At 39.1% G+C, this 21,023-nt stretch overlaps 1 protein-coding gene across 2 annotated transcripts in view; it reads left to right on the top strand.

Moving 5' to 3' along the window:
• The window catches only part of cutlet (chromosome transmission fidelity protein 18 homolog), a 52,862-nt gene extending 45,739 nt beyond the window's left edge, over positions 1-7,123 (top strand). The window contains exons 20-21 of one of the 2 annotated variants that reach the window (XM_076207133.1): positions 693-750; positions 5,106-7,123. In XM_076207133.1, the coding sequence (XP_076063248.1) occupies positions 693-750; positions 5,106-5,206 (159 nt within the window). In that variant the 3' untranslated portion in view covers positions 5,207-7,123. The remainder of the gene's footprint in view (positions 1-692; positions 751-5,105) is intronic. The other variant, XM_076207132.1, reaches the window with a different exon arrangement.
• The last annotated feature ends 13,900 nt before the right edge of the window (positions 7,124-21,023 follow it).

Raw genomic sequence — 21,023 nt, 5'->3', positions numbered from 1 at the left:
CTCCTCCACCCTCCTCCCTCCCTCTTATCTTGGCACCTCCTGGATGACGGGTCTCTCTTTTGTAGGTGGCATATTTATATGTACACTCATACACTTTTTCGTTTAGGAATGTCCCCTGTGGGGCTACAAGGAGAAGGATGCCTAGTCCCACTCCCCGTCCCTTTCTTCTCGCCTCTTACGATCCAAGTGGAAAAACTTGGTGGCAGTATTCTTTTCCCCCACCACAGGGAATGATTTTATGCCTTTTCCTTTTTGGATACCTCCCTTGTAAGGGGGAAAAAGCCTTGGTATATGTATGTATGTATGTACACTCATACACATGTATATTATATAGTATAGGAATAAAGTAGAAGTATGCTTATTTTCCTGCTACAGGAGCATGGGAATAGAGGTGGTGTCCTAGGAATGGTGCAGGAGAGAGAAAAACAGAAGAAATTAGTGATAGTAAAAGTTTTAGTAAATACATACATACATACATACATATACCAAGGCTTTTTCCCCATACAAGGGAGGTAGCCAAAAAGGAAAAGGCATAAAATCATTCCCACCCATTCCATCCCTGAGTAAATAATTATGATAATAAGTGATAGTAGTAATGGTGATAATGATACATAAACCAAAATACTTTTTCTTCCTTATAATGAGGGTAATGAAAAAATGATAATATTTCTTAACAAAGTTTCCTTTAACAGGCCCCATGTGACTTCTTTGGCCGAATTGTGCAGCAAATAAACCCACAGGAACAGAGAAGTGAGTATTTAATCTTTGAGTTTGATGTTTCAAATTCATTATTTGTGTGTATTTTTGTGTTTTGTTTTAGTTTGAAAATTGGATATCACCAGCCTCATAAAGAAAGTGCCTAAGTCATTTGTCCAACTTTTCAAGAATTTTTTATTTTATTTTATTTATTTTTTTATAAATGTACATAATGTTCCTCCTAATGTAGTTTTAACCTACTCAGACAATAAATAAAACATTGGGAATTGAAAAATTTATTTAGACAAAAAAAAAAAAAAAATCCTGAAATTGACGAAAAATGACTTAGGCAATTTCTTTATGAGGGTGACGATATGCCCTAACTTGCTCATCCTAGTAATTAGGTCATTAAATGTGCATGGATGTGATGCATATTATATTAAAATGAAAGAGATTGGCAGTATCTTTATGTGAAGAAAGCTGAATGTGTTAACATTGAAACTAAAGTTGAAAAGGGAGGGTTGAGTTTGAGTTTGGGAGTGTGGTGGGGAGGGTGTCTTGTTGAGTGGGCAAGGGAGCAAAAGAACAGTACTACTGGTACTTGATAAGATAGGAAAGTATATCACCGTACTTCCACCTCTATAAATCTTTATATATGTACATAAACACATTTGCTTGGGTTGAATTTCATAAGTAAAGATAACATCAAATATTGCTACAATTTATTTGTAAAGATTTTAACAAAAGTGGATAGTGAAAAGAATCTTGTTGGAATTATCAGTAACAATTTCAAATCATCTACAGCATATTTCTAATACAGGGAAAACATAAAATTCTAGGACTGATTGCAGTCTTTTGATTTCAAAAGTCCATACATTATCAATCATTAGTCCATCCACATTTGGAATATCCTGTGTATTGTCACAGAATTTCATTGAAAATATTGACAGATTAGAAAAAGTACAGTGGCAGGTCACAAAACTGATCCCAAAATCAGAAAAATCATATGAAAACCTAAAACATAAATATTTTTCCTAAATTTTTTAAAGATTTTAAAGGAAATTAGACATCAAAAGAGATGAAATTATCACACTGAGTACAAATCAGATGAGAAACAATGATTTCAAGCTGGGCAGTGTAGCATAGTATGGTTTGAAGTTTCAAGATTCATTTAATAAACACCTAAGCAGCATGCTGTAATGGCTGCCAATTGTTAGGTTCACTTGCTTATTTATGTCTTTGTTTAACTATCTCTTCTTAGCATCCAACCTAGTTATAGACCAAAAGGTCTTATGTTGGTATACTCTTCTTTTGTAATCCTTTGTACAGAGATGTTTTGGGCATAGGGAAAGAATGAGTGATGAAAGTCTATCAGTGTGGAAAATCGATGGAGGAAACTTTAAGCTAGTTTACCCCATCATTTAATTACATGTTGGCCCTTTCCCCTCATCTACTAAAATTTTTACACAACAGAATGAAATCTCTATGGGCCATGTTAATTTATCATCTATTCACAACCACTCTCCATTCACATGTATCTCTTGTCGTTTCCCATCCCTACTCAACAGGCATTCCACTTGCACCCGATGCCCCTTCCACCCTGTCCATCCACCTCATTCTTGTTCTTCCCTTCAAGTTTACTTCATCCACCTGACCACCTCTGCCTTCCATACTTTTTTGTTAGCCCTTCTTTACTCATTGTCTCATATGCCCAAACCATTCCAATATTCTTTGATGAATCATGAACCATATCTGCTAACTCTCTTTCCACCTTTGTTCCCTGCATGACTACCTCATTTCCAGTTTTATCCATCCTCATAACCCTTCATCTCATACATATTTAGGCTTTTCCTGTCCGCATACTTTGAATTCGAAGTCTGCTTCATACACTGTTGAAGACACAATCACCCATTTGTATGGTCTTTTCTGTGTTCATTCCCAGACATTTACTTGCTTCCTTTACAAATTAATTCCATCTCCTACCACTGCACTACATGCTACATGTGGCTTCAAATACTTAAAACTCTCCACTTCTTCCAGCCTCTCTCCTCTACGTTGTCTGAGCTTTCTTGTGCCCACATTTATTTTGAGCTTTCTCATCTCACATAGCCTGCCAAACTCTGTCACTAACAGCTTCAGTCCCTCTTCTGGCTCTGCTACAAGTTCAGTGTCATCCACAAATATTAACTGATTCAGCTCCCACTTCCCTCCACTTTCATTTACTAACTCCAAAACCCTGCCTAGCATTCTCCCAGTAACTTCCTCACCATCCCATCCATATATATTTCTTCTCCCCATACTGCAGGGAGATCCTAGAAGGAAGAAATAGACAAGTGAAGAGCTTTACCAGCTTTCATCACAGAAATATTTTGTATTTCATTTCCATCCATTTTCCTCTCAACCTGACCCCCCACCCCCACAAAAAATAAATAAATAAATAAATAAAATAAATCCAAGAGTGGTGGATGGAAATTGAATGGATGGGAACGAGAGTGTGCCTTGACTTGGTTACCACACTTACAAGGAGGAAGAAGCTATTGATATATAGAATAATGTGTGGGGATCCTAGAAGGAAGAAGTAGACAGTGAAGTGAAGACTCGTACTAACTTTCATCACTCTTAACATTCTTTGTATTATATCTCCATTCATTTTCCTCTCTTTCAGACTCCCCCACCTCCACACTTTTTCACTTCCAAAACATCTCTTGTTCTTTTCAAATTTCTCAATGAAACCTCCATTTCACTTTACATCTGCCTCCCTCACCTTACATTTTGTTTGTACTGTCTACTGTATTTCTCATATGCTTCCCTAGTTCTACTTAGCAACCAATCTTCATACATACATACATACATACATATACCAAGGCTTTTTCCCTCTTTCAAGGGAGGTAGCCAAAAAGAAAAAAGCATAAAATCATTCCCACCCATTCCATCCCTAAATACACTCCACTCCCCTCCACCCTCCCTCTTATCTTAGCACCTCCTGGATGACGGGTCTTCATGTGCTCACTATTTACTTCCACCACCACCTTTGCTGCTTCTGATCCTTTGTATCCCACGTAACATCTTTGAACAATTTAGTTTGTCCTCTTATAAATATACCCATTCTTCCTCTAATCCTAGTTCCCTTTTATCCTTCATACCCCTCATACTTTCCCCAGCTTCTGTCATTTTCTCTTTTTCATTTTATTTGTTTCCCTTCAGTGCTTCTCTGTCACCCTTCTTTTACCTGCACTCTCAATTCCTTTTCTACTAGATATAACGATCTGGGAAGCTCGCTGGCTGAGCGGGTTAGGGCGTCGTTACTTGTGGCGAAGGTCGAGGGGGTGACGGTTCGAATCCTGCCACCAGCGAAGTTGAACCAAGGGCATGGTTCACTAAATTCCACGCTACAAAGTCCTCTGTGATGGGCACCGTCCTAGCCCTCTGATAGGGGGGGAGTTTGTGACGTTAAACCATATCATCATCATAACGACCTGACAATCTTGTGAATACATTTTACATTCAGAATTCTTACAGTCCAGTAATGCTTCTTCAACCAACCTCATCACCATCCTGCCCACATATACTTGTGCTTGTCTCTCAACTCCATTGGCTCATCCCTTTTCTAATGTTGAGATTCTCCAACACCACATTTACATTCCTTCCAAAACTATACACTCACTTAAATCAGTTTAAAAAGTCTCCCCTTCTTCTTCCTCTTCTTCTTTTCTTCTTCTTCTTTTCTTTTCTTCTTCTTTTCTTTTCTTCTTCTTCTTCTTCTTTTTTACTACTACTACTACTGCTGCTGCTGCTGCCAAGACCATATGGACTCAATACTAAAACCCATATCTCCCATCCCACTTTCACCTTTGCCCAGATATGTTTTGGAAGGAATGTAAATGTGGTGTTCGAGAATCTCAACCCATTAGAATAGGGGATAAGCCAATGGAGTTGAGATACAATCACAAGTATATTTGGGTGATGAGGTTGGCCTTTCCTGTCATTCCACCAAACTCCTGTATCATCACTTAACAGTGCCACGCCCTCCCATACCCACTTACCACTCCTGTCACCCTACCCACAATGCTTCCAAGCTCCAGCTTGCCCTTCTCTCTCATTTTAGTTTCTCTTAGTGCTAATACATCTAGTTTCTCACGAACATACTGTCTCTTTTTTTACTATCATCTGTACTACATCCTTGTGACTGAGCGATCCAGACCCTTTTATGTTTTTAATTTTTATAGTGGAGAAAATACAAAACAGGATCCCCTAACTCCATCCCGTTTAAGTTGCATTCTATGACATGCATGGGCTAATAGTGGCATCATCCCCAGCCAACTACCATATGGGGATTATTTTGACTAACTGGATGTTGTTGAAAGTAACTGCTAGATGCATTTTTGACTAATGTTGTTCTCTTATTACAGATGCGGTCAATGAAATTGTGAAAAGTGACATTTGGTTCTGCTTCAAGGAAGGATACAGCAATGCTGTTAGAAGACCAATTAGAATCAAGAACCTACTCTAATTCTTCATAATTAGATATTTGCTCTGAAGATTTTTAATGTTTTTCCTTCTTTTCATAACATACTAGCTTTTTCCAAACATTTTGAGGGTATCCAAAGGGAACCATGTTAAAGAGTAAGATGAAGGTGGGAAGCAGGACTTCAATTACCATGGCTTTGATAAGTTTTAGGGCACATCTGATGCCAGTAGTCACCATCACATTTCATGTGTTGTCAATGACAACACATGAAATGAGAAGCAAAATAGCTTGAAGTGGTTGTTGATTTACTCCTAGGATAGGGATGAAGAACTCTGCCCCCTCCCACCCCCTGGTCCTCAACTTCCACCCTTATTTGAATTAAAATTGCTAAGTCATTGGGATAGAACCTGTTTAGAGTGCCCACGATGTAAACACTATTCATAGTCAAACCACCTCTATAGAACCCATGGGGCATATAAGGTCTCAGGCTGTGTGGGAGAGAAAATGAATCCTTTTTTTTTCTTTCTTTCTTTTTTTCTACACCTAAGTACTGTAGACCCTGGGTTATGTTACTAAATTTGAGTGTTGTCAAACTTCAGTGAGCTCTAGTTCTGAAGGGATCAAAGGATGAACTTTATGTTGCATGTTTTGGGAATATCAAAATGGGGGATCTAAGGTCTCAGGCTGTGTTGGAGAGATTTTTTATTTTTATTTTTTCTTCTTTCTTCTACAACTAAGTACCGTAGACCCTGGTTTATGTTATTAAATTTGAGTGTTGTCAAACTTCAGTGAGCTCTAGTTCTGAAGGGATCAAAGGATGAACTTTCTGTTGCATGTTTTGGGAATGCCAAGTATCTCAACTTACTTGGTAACAATTCATGCAACAGTTGCACTGATCATAGGTGCAATATGCCTATTGTACTCCATAGAGAAATGGTAAACTCGTGATAATCATGGAGATTCCATGGGGATGAGACTGATCAACAACAATCTATTATTCTTGCCTCATGAGGTGACTTGCATTTATTATGAATTTGGTTAACCCCTACTGGACATAGCTGCCACCAGGTTGTTGTAGTCATTTCCCTACTGTCTGTCTGAGTAGTCATGTCTTCCCAAGGAATGCCATGGCCAGAACGGAGTTTTCCCACAAATCCTTTATAGAGTGTATGTTGTGTTGTTTGTATGCGTGGTATATTTAAGTCCAACTCAACCAATTCTCTGAAATATTCACATTCTGTATTATGCTTAGGGATATCCTTGGTAGTCGGAAATTTTGTGCCCTTTAGCCTGGTGACCTATTTAAAAAATTTATGGTTGGAGGGGAGTGGAGTATGATAGGGATGGATTGGGTGGGAGTGGTTTTTATCCCTTTGTTTTTTGGCTACCTGCCTAATAAGGGGAAAAAAAGCCTTTGGTATATGTATGTATGGATACATGGAAAGAATGAAGAGAGGTTAGTAAAAAGTGTGGAAGGCAGAGGTGGATAGAGTGAACAGGAGGGACCACCAAGGATGAGATGGATGAATGGAGTAAAAGGGGTGTTTGGAAATAGAGGGATGTCTGTTGAGGAAGGAAGGGAGAAGACAGGAAATAGGAGTGAGTGGAGAATGGTTGTGTATGGATGATGCTGTGATGCTTGGAAGAGAGTGGGTGGAGGATGGGGGGGGTGAGGGAGTATATGTGAATGATATTTTGATGCAGCCCGCAGGGATTTCTCCCCATCTTCTCTTTTTCTGCATGGGGGGGACAGAAAAGGGGTTGCCAATTAAATGAAGCAGCCTTGCTGTGGATGCGCTGTGTCTTGCTACATTGCTTTTGACCCAGGGCAGTGGGCAAGATGCAGAGATGATCTGTCATCCAGGAGGAGCCAAGAAAAGAGGGAGGGAAGGGTGATGAATGGGAGTGGAGTATGTGGGGATGAAATGGGTGGGAGAGGATTTATGCCTTTGACTTTGGCTACCTCTCATGTAAGGGGGAAAAACCCCTTGATTTATGTATGGATTATGATTTTACAGAGACCATTTATAAATGCATTAAAAATTTAAACAAAAATTTGTTGTTTCAATTGTAGCATTTTAAGTCCTAAAAAATGTATACATTGTAGCCTGCTATTATTATAGTCTGGTAATCAGAATGATGATACTCCAGTACCACTGCTACCACTTCTTTATGCTGTTCCCATGAACCTATCCTTTACCACTTCTATGAATAGCTCTTTTAGATCACCCTATGGTGGAGATGGAAGAACGCTGCCACCTTTTGTAATGCATGCTGTAGGGTATCGGGGATCTTCTGCTTTGCATTTTTCTTCTGTGAAAAATCAAGGCATAAGAGAGTCTCGGGGGACCAGTCAGAACTCTAGTAATTGAGTCATTAAATATGTGCAGATGTAGGAAAAAACAAGAGGACATGCAATGAAACTCAAAAAGGATAACTACAGAAGAGACCTGAAAAAGAACAGCTTCCCACACAGAGTGATAGATAGATGGAACAAATCTGGCGAGATACAAAAATGGGTCACCACGAGCATAGCTCCCCTTCCCATATAATACTAGGTATAAATACAGATGAAAGTAAAAGGAAAGAGATTGGTAGTGTGTTTGCAAGATGTAAAATGGATATATTAGCACTGAGTGAAAATAAGTTGAAAGGAAGGGGTGGGTTTGAATAGAAGTGTGGTGAAGAGGATATCATGAGTCACAAGGGAGCAAGGTTAGGGAAGGAGTGTAATTGCTGGTAAGTTACATGGAGTCATGTTACATGGACCTATTGGTTCTTACATGGCTGTTTTGGTACCTAATCTATCATTAATACTATCATCACTATTATTTTCACTATCATTATTACTATTCAAATCATTATTATTATTATCATTATTATGGAACATAAGAGAGGAAGGGTTTAAAAGTGTTTGAGATGTATGGTAGGGGTTACTAGGCTGGATAGAGTAAGAAACAAGGAGGTGAGGAGGAGAACAGGAGTGGAAAGGGAGTTGGGAGATACAGTTGATGAAAGAGTATTGGGATGGTTTGGACACATGGAAAGAATGAGTGAAGAAAGATTAGTATAAGAGATGTGGAAAGCAGAGGTGGAAAGAGTGAACATGAAGGGGTGACCATGGATGGATGGGGTAAAAAGGGTATTGGGAAAGAGGAAGGGAGAAGACAAGACAGGTGTTGAATGAAAAATGGTTGTGTATGGATGATGCTGTGATGCATGGAAGGAACTGGGTGGGGGGTTTGAGAGAGTATATGTGAATGATATTTTGATGCAGACCAAAGGGATTTCTTTCTCCACGTCTTATCTTTTTCTGCATGAGAGGATGGAGAAGGGGAGTTGCTGATTAAACAAAGTGGCCTTGCTGTGGATGTGCTGTGTTCTGCTGCATTGCTTCTGACCCAGGGCAGTGGGCATGATGCAGGGATGACCAGTCATCCAGAAGGAGCCAAGAAAAGAGGGAGAGAGGGGTGGTGAATAGGAGTAGAGTATGTGGGGATGAAATGGGTGGGAGTGGACTTATACCTTTGACTTTGGCTACCTCCCTTGTAAGGGGGAAAAAGCCCTTGGTATATGTATATATTGACCATTATTATTATTATTATCTATTATTATGATGATGAGAGCAGGTAAGACACCTGGGTTGGATGGGTGTCATGTGGAGTGGCTAAGAAAGGGAGATACAGCGACAGTGGACCAGCTGGTGAGGTTGTTTAATGTTTGTTTAAAAGAGGGTGGAGTGCCAGAGGAGTGCCTGTATAGTTCCACTTTACAAGGGAAAAGGGGACAAGTGTTAGTGTAGTAGTTTCAGAGGGATCAGTTTGTTGAGTGTAGTTGGGAAGGCTTATGGGAGGGTTTTGATTGAGAGGATTAGGAGAGGGAGTAATTGGTGAGGAACAGTGTGGGTTTAGGGGTTGTGTGGATCAGATTTTTGTGATAAGGCAGATATGTGAGAAAGCTTTAGAAAAAAGAAAGGATGTTTTTTGGGCCTTCATGGATTTGGAAAAGGCATATGACAGGGTAGACAGGAAGGCACTGTAGGAGGTATTGCAGATATAAGGGATAGGAGGAAAGCTGTTTAGAGCAGTCAAGAGTTTTTATGAGAGTAGTAAAGCCTGTGTTAGAAATGGAGTGAGTGAGTGGTTGAGGTAAAGGTGGGACTTTACCAGGGATGTGTCATGTTGCCATGGCTGTTCAATGTATACATGGATGGGGTGATGTGAGAGGTAAATGCAAGGGCAATGGGCCAGTGATTGGAGATGGTTAAAGAAAATGAGAGATAAGCCAGTTGTTTGCTGACACCATTGTGCTTAGTGGGATCAGAGGAGGGATTAAGGAAGCTAGTGGTGGAGTTTGGGAAGGTGTGTGAATGAAGGAAGTTGAAGATATGAGGGTAAAAGTAAGGTGATGAGATGTACAAGGGGAGAATGTGGCAGCAAATTGGAAGTGAATATTAAGGGAGAGAGACTGAAGTGGATAGCTTTAGATATGGTCACATGTAACAGGAAAGGGAGGAGTGGAGGTGGAATGTAGATTGAGAAAAGCAAGTAAATACCTTGGGGGATTAAGATATGTAATGAGAAATAAACATATGGGAATGGATGCTAAGAGGAGAGTATATGAAGGAGTGATTGTTCCAACAGCACTGTATGAGGCAGAAATATGGAATACAGTACAAGAGAGGAAGAAAGGGTTTAAATGTGTTTGAGATGAAATATGAGAAATATGATAGGGGTTACTAGGCTGGATAGAGAAACAAGGAATTGGAAGATAGAGTTGATGAAAAGTGTATTGGGATGGTTTGGACACATGGAATGAATGAATGAAGAAAGATTAGTAAAAGAAGTGTGGAAGGTAGAGGTGGATGGAGTGAAGAGGAGGCAACCAAGGATGAGGTGGATGGATGGGGTAAAAGGGGTGGTGGGAAAGAGGGGGATGTCTATTGAAGAAGGGAGAAAACAGAAGATAGGAGTGTATGGAAGTGGGTGGGGGGCTAGGGAATATGTGTGAATGATATTTTGACGCCGCCTGAAGGACTTCTCTACATCTTTTTTTCTGTATGAGGGGACGGAGAGGGGGGGTCGCCAATTAAATGAAACAACAGCCTACTGTGCATCATGGCATGAATCTCACGACGGCCTCGTGCATCACGTGAGAGATCTGAATCTACGTAGGATTTTTTTACCTTTTGTCAATTACGACAAATCCACTAGACCACAACTACGGCCCAACTCCAAAATGAAGTGTTCAGCCTTTGTTATTCCGTACTATATCGGACACTCTCCAGATTGCTGCTTGACTATGAACGATGCGACCCTCTCTGTTAATTTTCTCCATTTAAGAAACATCATCAGCCATCTATTTGTTCCTGACTACCAGAAGAGATTACCAGAAGCTGCCCCCTACTTTTGTCGCACACCGTGGCAAGGAGAAGTGCATTGCACAAGCCAAACTGCACAATTTCTGGTGAACCATGAGGAAGGATATATACTCCCACATTGATGCTTGTCACTCTTGTGTGGCTCACAAATGTCATATCAGTGGTCATGTTTCAATCTTAACATACCCTACCCCTTGTGAACCATTTGACACAGTTGCTCTTGATCTCAAGTTACCACTTACACACAGTGGAAATCAGTACTTCTTTGTGTTGACAATTTTTCACAATATTGTATTCTTTCCCCCCCTACCAGACAAGACAGCACAAAACATGGCAAAGGCCTTTAATTTATTAACAAACTCATTTGCCCCTTCACTACACCCAAAACTCCGATTTCTGACAATGGGACTGAGTTCAACAATGAGATTCTTTTGCACATTTGTAATTACTTTCAAATCACAAATGCAACACTACTGCTTATCACCCTAGTTCAAATGGCTTAGTTGAAGGCCAGAATAGAAAGATAATGCGTCTTCTGTGTGATGATTGCATCCAAGGCAGTTTGTTTCTGTGGTTAAGCTTATTTTATTTTAGTGCCACATGGTGACCTGAAAACAGACATGCAAGTGTGGTTCTTGCTTTTCTCAGAAGGGATATCTCTGTAAAGGTAATGTCTGGGTTGTTTGGAGATTGGTTTTGGAGTGCTTGTTTTGTGATCTGAATGTGAATATATTTTTACATAGATGTGTTGTGCAGTGTAGGTGGAAGGTTGATGTAGAATCTTAAGAAGTATACTGTGTTTTTTTCATTCAGTTGGTTGTGTTTGTGTAATGTTATGAGAAGGGTGGACAGAGGGGGCTTTTGTATAGAATCATGTACCTATCATCATCATGTGATTTTGTGTGGGTAGGATTTAGGTTTGTGTGAGTAGACATTCTATTAGAGTGGTTTTGGTGCACCCTGTTATTGTTTTCAAAAGGGAGAGAGGAATGACAACAAGGGTAACTTTGCTGTATGAAAGCAGGACAACTAAAGACGTCACGAGGACGAGAATAAACAGTGGCAAAATGCCAAACAATAAAGCTGGTGTTTATTGGATTCAGTGCTCAGGATGTGAAAAATCCTACATTGGGGAAACATCACATGATCTAAAAACCCGGGTCTCAGAACACAGATACAATGTCCACCATGATGTCACCACCAATACGTGTATTGTGCACAGGAACAGTAGCAACCATCTGAAGGATTGGGAGAATCCAGAACTTCTGATATGTGAGCCTGACATGATCTGTAGAAAATGCTTGGAAACAGCCATCATACAAGGAACCAACACAATTAAACAAAATTGGGACATGTTCAATATCTCACCCACCTAATTCCTTTATTACCCATTACCAACAAAATTTCAAGCTATCCCTAGTTGCCCTCTAAACTCCTTTTTTCCTCTTAAGGTCATAGTTCACCCTCAGTAGACAATTACCCTTATTATTTTCTTTCTCCTTTTGTTCCTTCCCCAACTCAATTGTTCCATTTCATCCTTAACTTTTCCTGTTCCTAGACATTTGGTCCACCTTCTCTTTAACCTTTCATAGTAATCAGTGACCCCCCCTCACTACCTCTCTCCCTCGCCCCTATTCTTCTTACTTATTTTCAGTCACATGTGTTTTGCCAATGTACTTGAAAAAGCTGTAACAAGCGAAATGTTGTACTAATAAAGGCTTCGTCCTCATATGGTGCTTATTTTGATAGTAACTTTGGTACCATTAACTCAATTTGTCTTTTGTGCAATTCTTTACAAACCATTGATCCATAATATAAGAAACTTCACAATCTTCATATGCCATGGGGTTTCTTCTCTGTTACACTTCATTTCTTTGGCCACAGCAGGTTGAAATAAAACACATTTTGGACTAAAAATACATTATTTCTTACTATACACTCATTACAAACGGCATCTATGTACATATCACGTGCCAAAGTTCTTCAGTTTCTTATATACCCAGTAATGTGGTAAAGGACGAATAAATTAGCTGTTCATCAGATCAGCGTTCCACATTAACAAACAAGAGACCACTGTCACCCAAACTTATGGTAGTCCCTGCCAGTCAATGTTTTTAACATTCTAAAAATGTAACGTCATTTCCTCAGACCAACCTTGGCCTACGCGAAAGAAAATGTATTGAAGAAATAAAATATAAACTTAATATTGGAATTAATGTATAGGACTCTGACCCAAAATGATACTCTACGAATAACAAGTGTGGTAATGTCCTGTACAGTATATACAGAACTGGCACCCTCCTATCCTCCCCAAACCCACTCAGCCCTTCACTCCTGCCATCTGACTTTGTGAAACCCAGTCTGCCTGTCAGAGGATCCAATGCAAAAAAGGGCCCTCTTCTGCAGAAAGGCCACATGGATCAAGTCCTTCATACAGTCTCATAAAGGTCATCATACAATGTGAGACTTTGGTACCAGTCTGTGGCTCAGGGAGGATGGGGATGGATGGGACATGTGACAGGATTCAAAATGAGAATTAAAAGACAAGTGCTCAGCAAACTGAGAGGGAGGTTGGGACATTGGGCTGCCGATGTAGCAAATAGGGTTAAAAGGATAAAGGCAAATGATTGGCAGTCTCCTTTGCTGCTGCCAAAGTGGAAGGCTAAAATGTTCCAAAACTCAATCAACATTTGCTTAGTCTTAAAAGAGTATAATGGCTTATTGCAGACTAGATGGTAACGTTTGCACTTTCTCTCATGCAAATGTTGCACTGGCTATAAATGCATCTATACACACGTACACACAGGGATTACGTATACACATACACCTATGTGTACACACCGTATACACATACTTTTTGGCAATTTCAGCACAACATACCAGAAACATGTGTGGGCCAGGTACTAGCTCAGCAGTAATTAAGCTACCCAGAAGTATGGGCTGATTGAATCTGGTGTAAATGTGTGTGTGTGTGCACGTGTGCATGCGTGTATTTACCTGACATTGTGTGTGGATGTGTGCGCATGTGCACATTTTGGGATTGTGAATGTTCACCCTTTGCACACAGATTTTATGCTGTATGGTCTCTGTATGCTGCATGCACAATTGTTCTGAATCTTGTGCATATAGGTATTTATGTACTTTGTAAGGCTACGAGGGATGATTGGTACAACTCGAGAGGGTGGGTAAGCCAGGATAGATGTGTGTAGGAATCTGGGATGCATAAGTGATGATGACAAAATTACAGTTACAGCAAGAGAGGTAGTGATAATATGTATAATGAAAGCAGTGGTGACTCACATGTGAAAGTGCTGTTAATGGTGGCGAGAGGAGTGGTGTGCTGGCATGTTTAAGTGTAAAGATATCAGCCAGCCAACCACTTTGGTTTTGCCAAAGTATTACAAGTAACAATGTGGGCTACTAAGCAGTTCTGAACTTATTTGCTCAGTCACTACAAACAGCTTACCCCTGATTTCCTTTAATGATAATCAATTGGGCTACTACTACTGATAACAATAATTGTTGCCTTAAATTTCACTGACTGGGAAGTTTGTGACCCCACAGCAGTTGCCAATGGTCCTCAGACCCTCATACAGACTTCTAGAAAAAAAAAAAATTGTCTATTATATTAGGGTGGGGTTGTTTCTGTCATTGGCTTGTTGTAGTAAGAGAAAAAGGAGATCAGTCACCAGTTGTTGACTCTCCTTATGTGAAAAAGCGGAAGAGATAGTCAAAGTTGACATAGATCTTGGGCCCAGTATGGATGTCAAGTGTCAGCTCTTCAGGGCCTATAGATGGAGGTGAAGATTTTGATGGGTTTTGAAGACAGGGAAAATAATTAATTCAATAAAAATAAATATTTTGTTAGGGAAACTATTCTCTTTGGGGTCTGTTTCACAAGACTGTCACTTGCAAGTACCCATCTTTGGTCCTTGTGCCCTCAATACACGTGTAGGAATATATCAATCAAAGTTTCAATGGGAAAAAAAATTGCTCATTAATAATGGGTAATCTGTGGCTAGAGAACAGGTTGCAACATTGCAAGTGATAGATGGCCCAGTCTGGAGACCAGGTGGCATCCTCTCCTCTGGGTGGAAGAATGTGATGATAGGTTTTGGAAATAGGTGAGGAGATAATACTCTAATATCCGCCTCACAGAACCGCCTTGTGCAGGCATCCATCATTGGTCCATCACACACATCATAGTGAAAGCAAGTAAAAGTCATATTCCCTGGGATTACTAGAGGAAATTAACACAAAGATACACACTGCATATTGCCTCCCTGATGATACAGAGGAAAACCAGTCTATGTGGGAGTGACCCATAACAGCAAAAATTGGACCATTTGAAATAATTTACAATGAAAGCACAAAACCAAGGTAAAACGATAAGAAAAACTGGGGGAGATAAACAAGAACCATTGATGATAGAACATGCTACAAATGAGAAGCAAAATTAAGACAAAAATAAAAGGAAGAAAGAAAAGAAAAAATTCTTGCACTCCCATGAAGTTACATGTCCTGAACAAAACACGGTTACCAAAACAATGTAACATCTTGAACAATCACTTCTTTAAAATGAACAACAATGCTACAAAACCAACAGGAATATGATAATGAAAGAATAAAACAAAATAAATAAAGCTAGATACAGAAGCAAAACCACCATTCTCAAGCAGAAAAAATGCTATCCAGAATCTAAAGAGCTCACATACAAAAGACCTTGACAATATTTCAAATTACTGTACAATCTAAATCACTTAAGCCCCAAACTCATACTGGCACTAACAACTATTTTCAACTTCTGGACACATTACAAAATTACATCTATCTATGAGAACACAAATAATTCTGATCTTGAAACCAAACACCAATACCTTGTGAGCCCATGTATTTCATCTTTGCCATTCTCCAATTTGATAAAAAAAAAAAATTCTTCTAATGGTACAATGGTACAGTATGCTGTCAGGTGACATTTTGGTTCTTAACAAGGTTGAATGCAAATATATAAATACTATAATATATACACAAATAGCATATTGGTTTGCTGCTACCCAGATGAATCACACAACTAAAATGTACCACATTAATCCCTCCCATACCTGAACTAATTGGGCCACGAGGGTATTTGAATTTGGGAAGTATTTGGATTTGCGAGGTAAAATTATCTCCATAAGCACACCCTATCTCCATTCTGCTATTCCAGTGCTAAATTTTAAATTCTGAAAGAACAAAAGTAGTATACGTATACAATACAGATAAATCATGTAATAACAGTAAGATTTAGACAATGGCAGTTAGGACATGGGAGGGATTACTGTATATTTTAGTCTCTGTAAGAAGTTTATTTTTCTCAATGACTAAAGGATAGAAGCACTGGGAAACTACAATCCACAATAATAACAATAACTTGCTAAGTGGCAGGGAAAACTTTTTCTAATTCTAGATTAAAGCCATGTCCATACAGTTAGTGGCCATTTGATCAGTGTGAAAATATTCTCAATTCTGATGTCATCAATTTCCTTTAAATATTTAGACTTGTATTAAGTTTCTATTGAGCTGAACCCCTTTTTCTAGTGAAAAATAGAATAATAATAATAAATAAATAGAATAAAATAAATAAAAAATAAATACATTAGACCTCCTCCTCCTTTTATTTAGGAAAATAGATTAAACAAAATTTGGGAACTTTCACATAATTGGTGTTTGATATTTGTTAATAACTTTGTAGCTCATTGCTGTAACCTTTCCAATTTGTCCACGTCTTTAGTTTTCAGGGGTCACGTGGCGGGAAAGGGAGTAATGTAGATAGAGGTAAAATGTAGATTAAGAGAAGCAAGTAAATGCCTTGGTGGATTAAAAAGTGTCGTGAGAAATAGGCATCTGGGAATGAATGCAAAGAGGAGATGGTATGAAGGGGTGTTTGTGCCAATGGTTTTGTATGGACTTGGAATTTAAGAGATGCAGAGAAGAAAAGATTATATGTATTTACCTAGTTGTGTTTTACGGGACGGGAGCTATGCTCATTGTGACCCATTTTCGTATCTCTCCATATCCAGTTTATTCTTGAACTCGTGTATAATTCTGGCATTCACGGTTTCATTGTTTAGTTTGTTCCAGACATCGATCACTCTGTGCGGGAAACTGTTCTTTTTCAGGTCTCTTCTGTAACTGTCCTTCTTCAGTTTAAGATGAAATGTCTGAGAAGTATGGTAGAGGTTACTAGGTTGGATAGAGTGAGAAATGAGGCAGTGAGGAGGAGAGTGGGGATGGAGAGGATGATAGATAGGGCTGATGAAAGAGTATTAGGTTGGTTTGGACACATGGAAAGAATGAATAAAAAAAGATTAGTAAAAGAGATGTGGAAGGCAGAGGTAGAGGGAGTGGATCTGAAGTGGATGACAGTGGATGAGATGGATGGATGGGGTGAAGGGGGGATTGAGCAGGAGGGGAATGTCTGTAGAGCAGGGAAGGAAGATAGGGATAAGTAGAGAGTGGCTGTGTATAGATGATACTGTTATGCAAGGAAGGGAGGAAGGGGGACAGAGGATGGGGAGTAGGAGTGCTTAATTATGTATTTACCTAGTTGTATTACATGGGAAGGGAGCTATGCTCGTGGTGACCCGTCTTTGTATCTCTCAGCATCAAGTTTTTTCTTAAAATATTGAATAGTGTTTGCACACACTGTTTCTTTGTGAACGATATTTTGACAAAGCCCAAAGGGATTTCTCCCCCATCTTCTCTTTTTCTGCATGAGAGGATGGAGATGGGAATCTCTAATTAAGTGAAGCAGCCTTGCTGTGGATGTACTGTGTCTTGCTGCATTGGACACAGGGATGACCCATGAGGAGCTAAAATGAAAGGGAGGAAAGGGTGGTGTATGGGGGTGGAATGAGTGGGAGTAGGTATGTGACTTTAACCTGGCTACCTCTCTTATAAGGTGTAAAAAGCTCTTGGTATATAAATATAAAACATATTCTAAATGTTGGCTTATGAAAGTTTAGTTTTTAGGCAAAAGATTATACTGTCCTAGAATCTTATTTCCTTCCTCAAATGCAGAAATACAATCCTTAGATAATATATAATTGGATCAAGATACTTCACTCTCAATTTTTGTCAAGTTTCCAAAAAATCTTGGTCATATTTAGTGTTATCTTCACTCAACTCCCACTATACCAATATGGCAGAATCTTTCCACTGGCATTTTACTCAGACCTAACTCAATATAAACCCAATTCAACAAAGTGGTACTGTGTACAATATCATGGTAGCAACAGACATACCTTGTCACAGATCTTAAAAAAACTAGCACTCTGAAATGCCATACCTCTGCCAATACTACTTAAAAAAGTAATCAGTTCCTGCACTGTAAGGACAATAAAATGCCATGACTTTTCAAGGCCTCTTTCATGAGCAGTTTATGAAAATCATGACCTAGTTCATCAAAGTTTTGTGTACAATTCAATCAATGAATGCTATTGCAACTTCATAAAATTTCCCAAACATTTGTGCAATACAAAGGCTGGGAGCTTTTGACTAGACTAACAAAACTTACTATACAGATTGGCATTTGACCTTGTATCCATTCTGTACATGTCTACTTCGTCTTTTCATTGTAATCTTTTGTGTTGCAGTATCCAATAAGTTCAATCTTCGCAAAATTCCTTGACTTCCTCACCTGGAAAATGGAAATAAATTTCCATGATATTCATAATTTTTCCCAGCCATAAAGACCCTGAATCAGGTTTTAGTTTGAAGGCTACATAATGACAAAAGAATTAGCTCTGAACATCATTTTTGTCCTTAATAAAAAAAAAAAAAACTTCCGTACCTCACAATGAAAAAACTTCTTTTTTAAAAAACACCAATGAGCTAACCCCCCTCCCCCCACAAAAAAAAAAAAAAAAAGACTGGCCAACAGAGATGATTGACCTATCCAGCTTCAATGGAGGTAAATATGTACAATGCAGAGATGGAGAGAGAGAGAGAGAGAGAGAGAGAGAGAGAGAGAGAGAGAGAGAGAGAGAGAGGAGAGAGAGAGAGAGGAGAGAGAGAGAGAGATGGAGAGAGAAAGAGGGAGAGAGAGAGAGGGAGAGAGACACACACACAATGTGGAATGTTACATGAGCTTCTTTGCAGACACGGAAAGAAAATCAAGAAAGACAGCTATAGAAGAGATCTGAAAAAGAACAGCTTTCCTCACAGAGTAATAGACAGTTGGAACAAGTTAGATGAGAAAGTAGTGTGCAAAAACAATACATGAATTTAAAAATAGTTTAGATAAAATGAGTTATGAAGACGGGACACCACGAGCATAGCTCCCATTCCCGTAAAATACAACTAGGTAAATACACACAGTACTTAGCTTAACAATTTATTTTGTCCTTGTTCTTCACATGTTATTTCCTTTCATTCCATTCCCTGGCATATATCAAATAATCATCAGCCAATCAAGAGTCCATTGCTGCAAAAAGACCTCTCCCAACTTTTTCCACGAGTTGTACAACTGTGTCAACCTCTGCTACATCATTACTGCAAACCTGTCAGGTTCCAGGGACCAATGATGGGTACCTACTGGTAGTGATCCTGCAAGATGGAATCAATGAACTATTGCCTCGAGTTTTGCTGACTGGAAACCTGCAGTCTCACAGTAGCTAGCAATGGTCTTTAAGCCTTCTCACTGACCTTTCTCGGGAAAAAATCTTGAAATGATGTCTGTGGTGTATTAGTATAAAGCTATTTTTATGTCACCAACTGAAAGTAGGAGAGCACACACTGGTTGTCAGCTGGTATGGTGTTCAAAGTGCAGGAAAAACAAAAGAATAAATAAACGAAATAAATAAATTGAAAGAGAAACCTTGAGTCCAGTCCTAAGACAAATTGTCAGCCCCTTGGGCTTGCACTTTTAACCCCTTCGATACGATGACCCCTACGTAGGCTTCATGAGGAGCAAGTGGGTACACGAGGATGCCGATGTCGGCGTCTTGATTATATATATTGTAGTTGTACCTGCGTGACCCCCATACTCTGTAAACTGGCTTCATCATATTTTCTATGGTTATCAAAATTCACGGGTGAAAGAGAACGAGCAAAACAGCGGTAACTTTATTTTTCATAATGCGAGAATTATGACGCAACATCGCATGTCTGGCAGCTAATGCTGCCCGCGAGATTTTGGCCCGGAGTGAAAAGGTTAAATGGAATTTTTATGAGGTTCAAAGGATTTGAAACCGGAAAATAACTGATACCCCTCATACAAGACCACCTTTTGCAGGTAACCCATCATTACTCCCTCCTGCACAATGAATGGGAAAAATGACCATCTTTAAAACTATCAAACTCCTTACTCTGGATGTACATCCTGGTACTCAGCCTCCAGACTGGGCCTAAGATCTCTATCAATTTCAACTGTATTTCAATCACCTTGTCACATACTGACAACCAGCGACTTCTCACTTTATACAACAAGCTGGAGACAAAGAAACTGTCCCACAATAATATAATACAAACAACAGTCCAAAGTTTGATCTCAGAGAATTTATGGGAAGGCCCAAAGGCGGCTACCTGCAACTGTGGACCTGCATGTTTCTTGAGACAATTTATATTATTTTCTCTTCCAAGTTTGCATCTCATGGTGTCAAGTGAGTGACAGAATTGCTCTATCTGCCACCCTCCTTCCTAGTTACTTGTCCAGCCCAATTCTATTTTCACTCCCTTAATACCTCTATAATATCTTTCACTAGTCTGCTCCCTATTCTGATCCCTCAATGTTATTCCCAGCAGTAACCTCTCCATTTCTTTCTGTGCACTGTTTACTTTTTTCTTATAGTCTTAATCATTTCTTACATAATATAATGATGGTAAACTCTACATTTCAGGCATACAGATACAGAACCTCTCATAGTTTTCATGTTTACCATTTTCCACCAACTGTGATAGGGCCTTTTGATTTAAATATAATTTTTTCCATCTTGATGTTAACAATTTAATAATATTTTTCAATCTTTTCAAAATTCTTGCCATCATTTACTTTGAACTCAGTCACTAAGAGTTGAACGTTAATTCAGGTTGACTCTTATTCACCTTCAAATCTGTTATAACTTCCTTTGTTGAGATCACTAAGCATGTATTGCTGATTCTGAAATGGGAATGTCATCTGGAAATCTTAGCTGTTTAAGATATTATTCATTAATGCTCAAACTTCTCCCTTCCCTACTCAACTCTGAAAATCTTCAAGGTAAGCTGAAATTGGATGAAACTGTACTGTCTTATTGTACTATTTTCTCAATCCTGATTTTTTCTGTACTTTATTTAGTAGAACTACAGCAGTTCCTTTGAAGTACGCATTCTGTAGAACCCTTACAATGACTTTGTTTACTCCCTATTTGAGCTTGTATTAGTCTACAAAAATTAAACACAAAGGCTTATTGCACCCTATGTTTCCCTCAACTTGTACACTCATTGTCTGCACATGGTCTA

The sequence above is a fragment of the Oratosquilla oratoria genome, chromosome 23 (genome assembly GCF_046742065.1).
Source record: "Oratosquilla oratoria isolate Oo_2021 chromosome 23, ASM4674206v1, whole genome shotgun sequence".
Taxonomy (NCBI): Eukaryota; Metazoa; Arthropoda; class Malacostraca; order Stomatopoda; family Squillidae; genus Oratosquilla; species Oratosquilla oratoria.
Note: the sequence above shows the minus strand (reverse complement) of the source record. Positions and strands in the feature narration are given on the sequence as shown.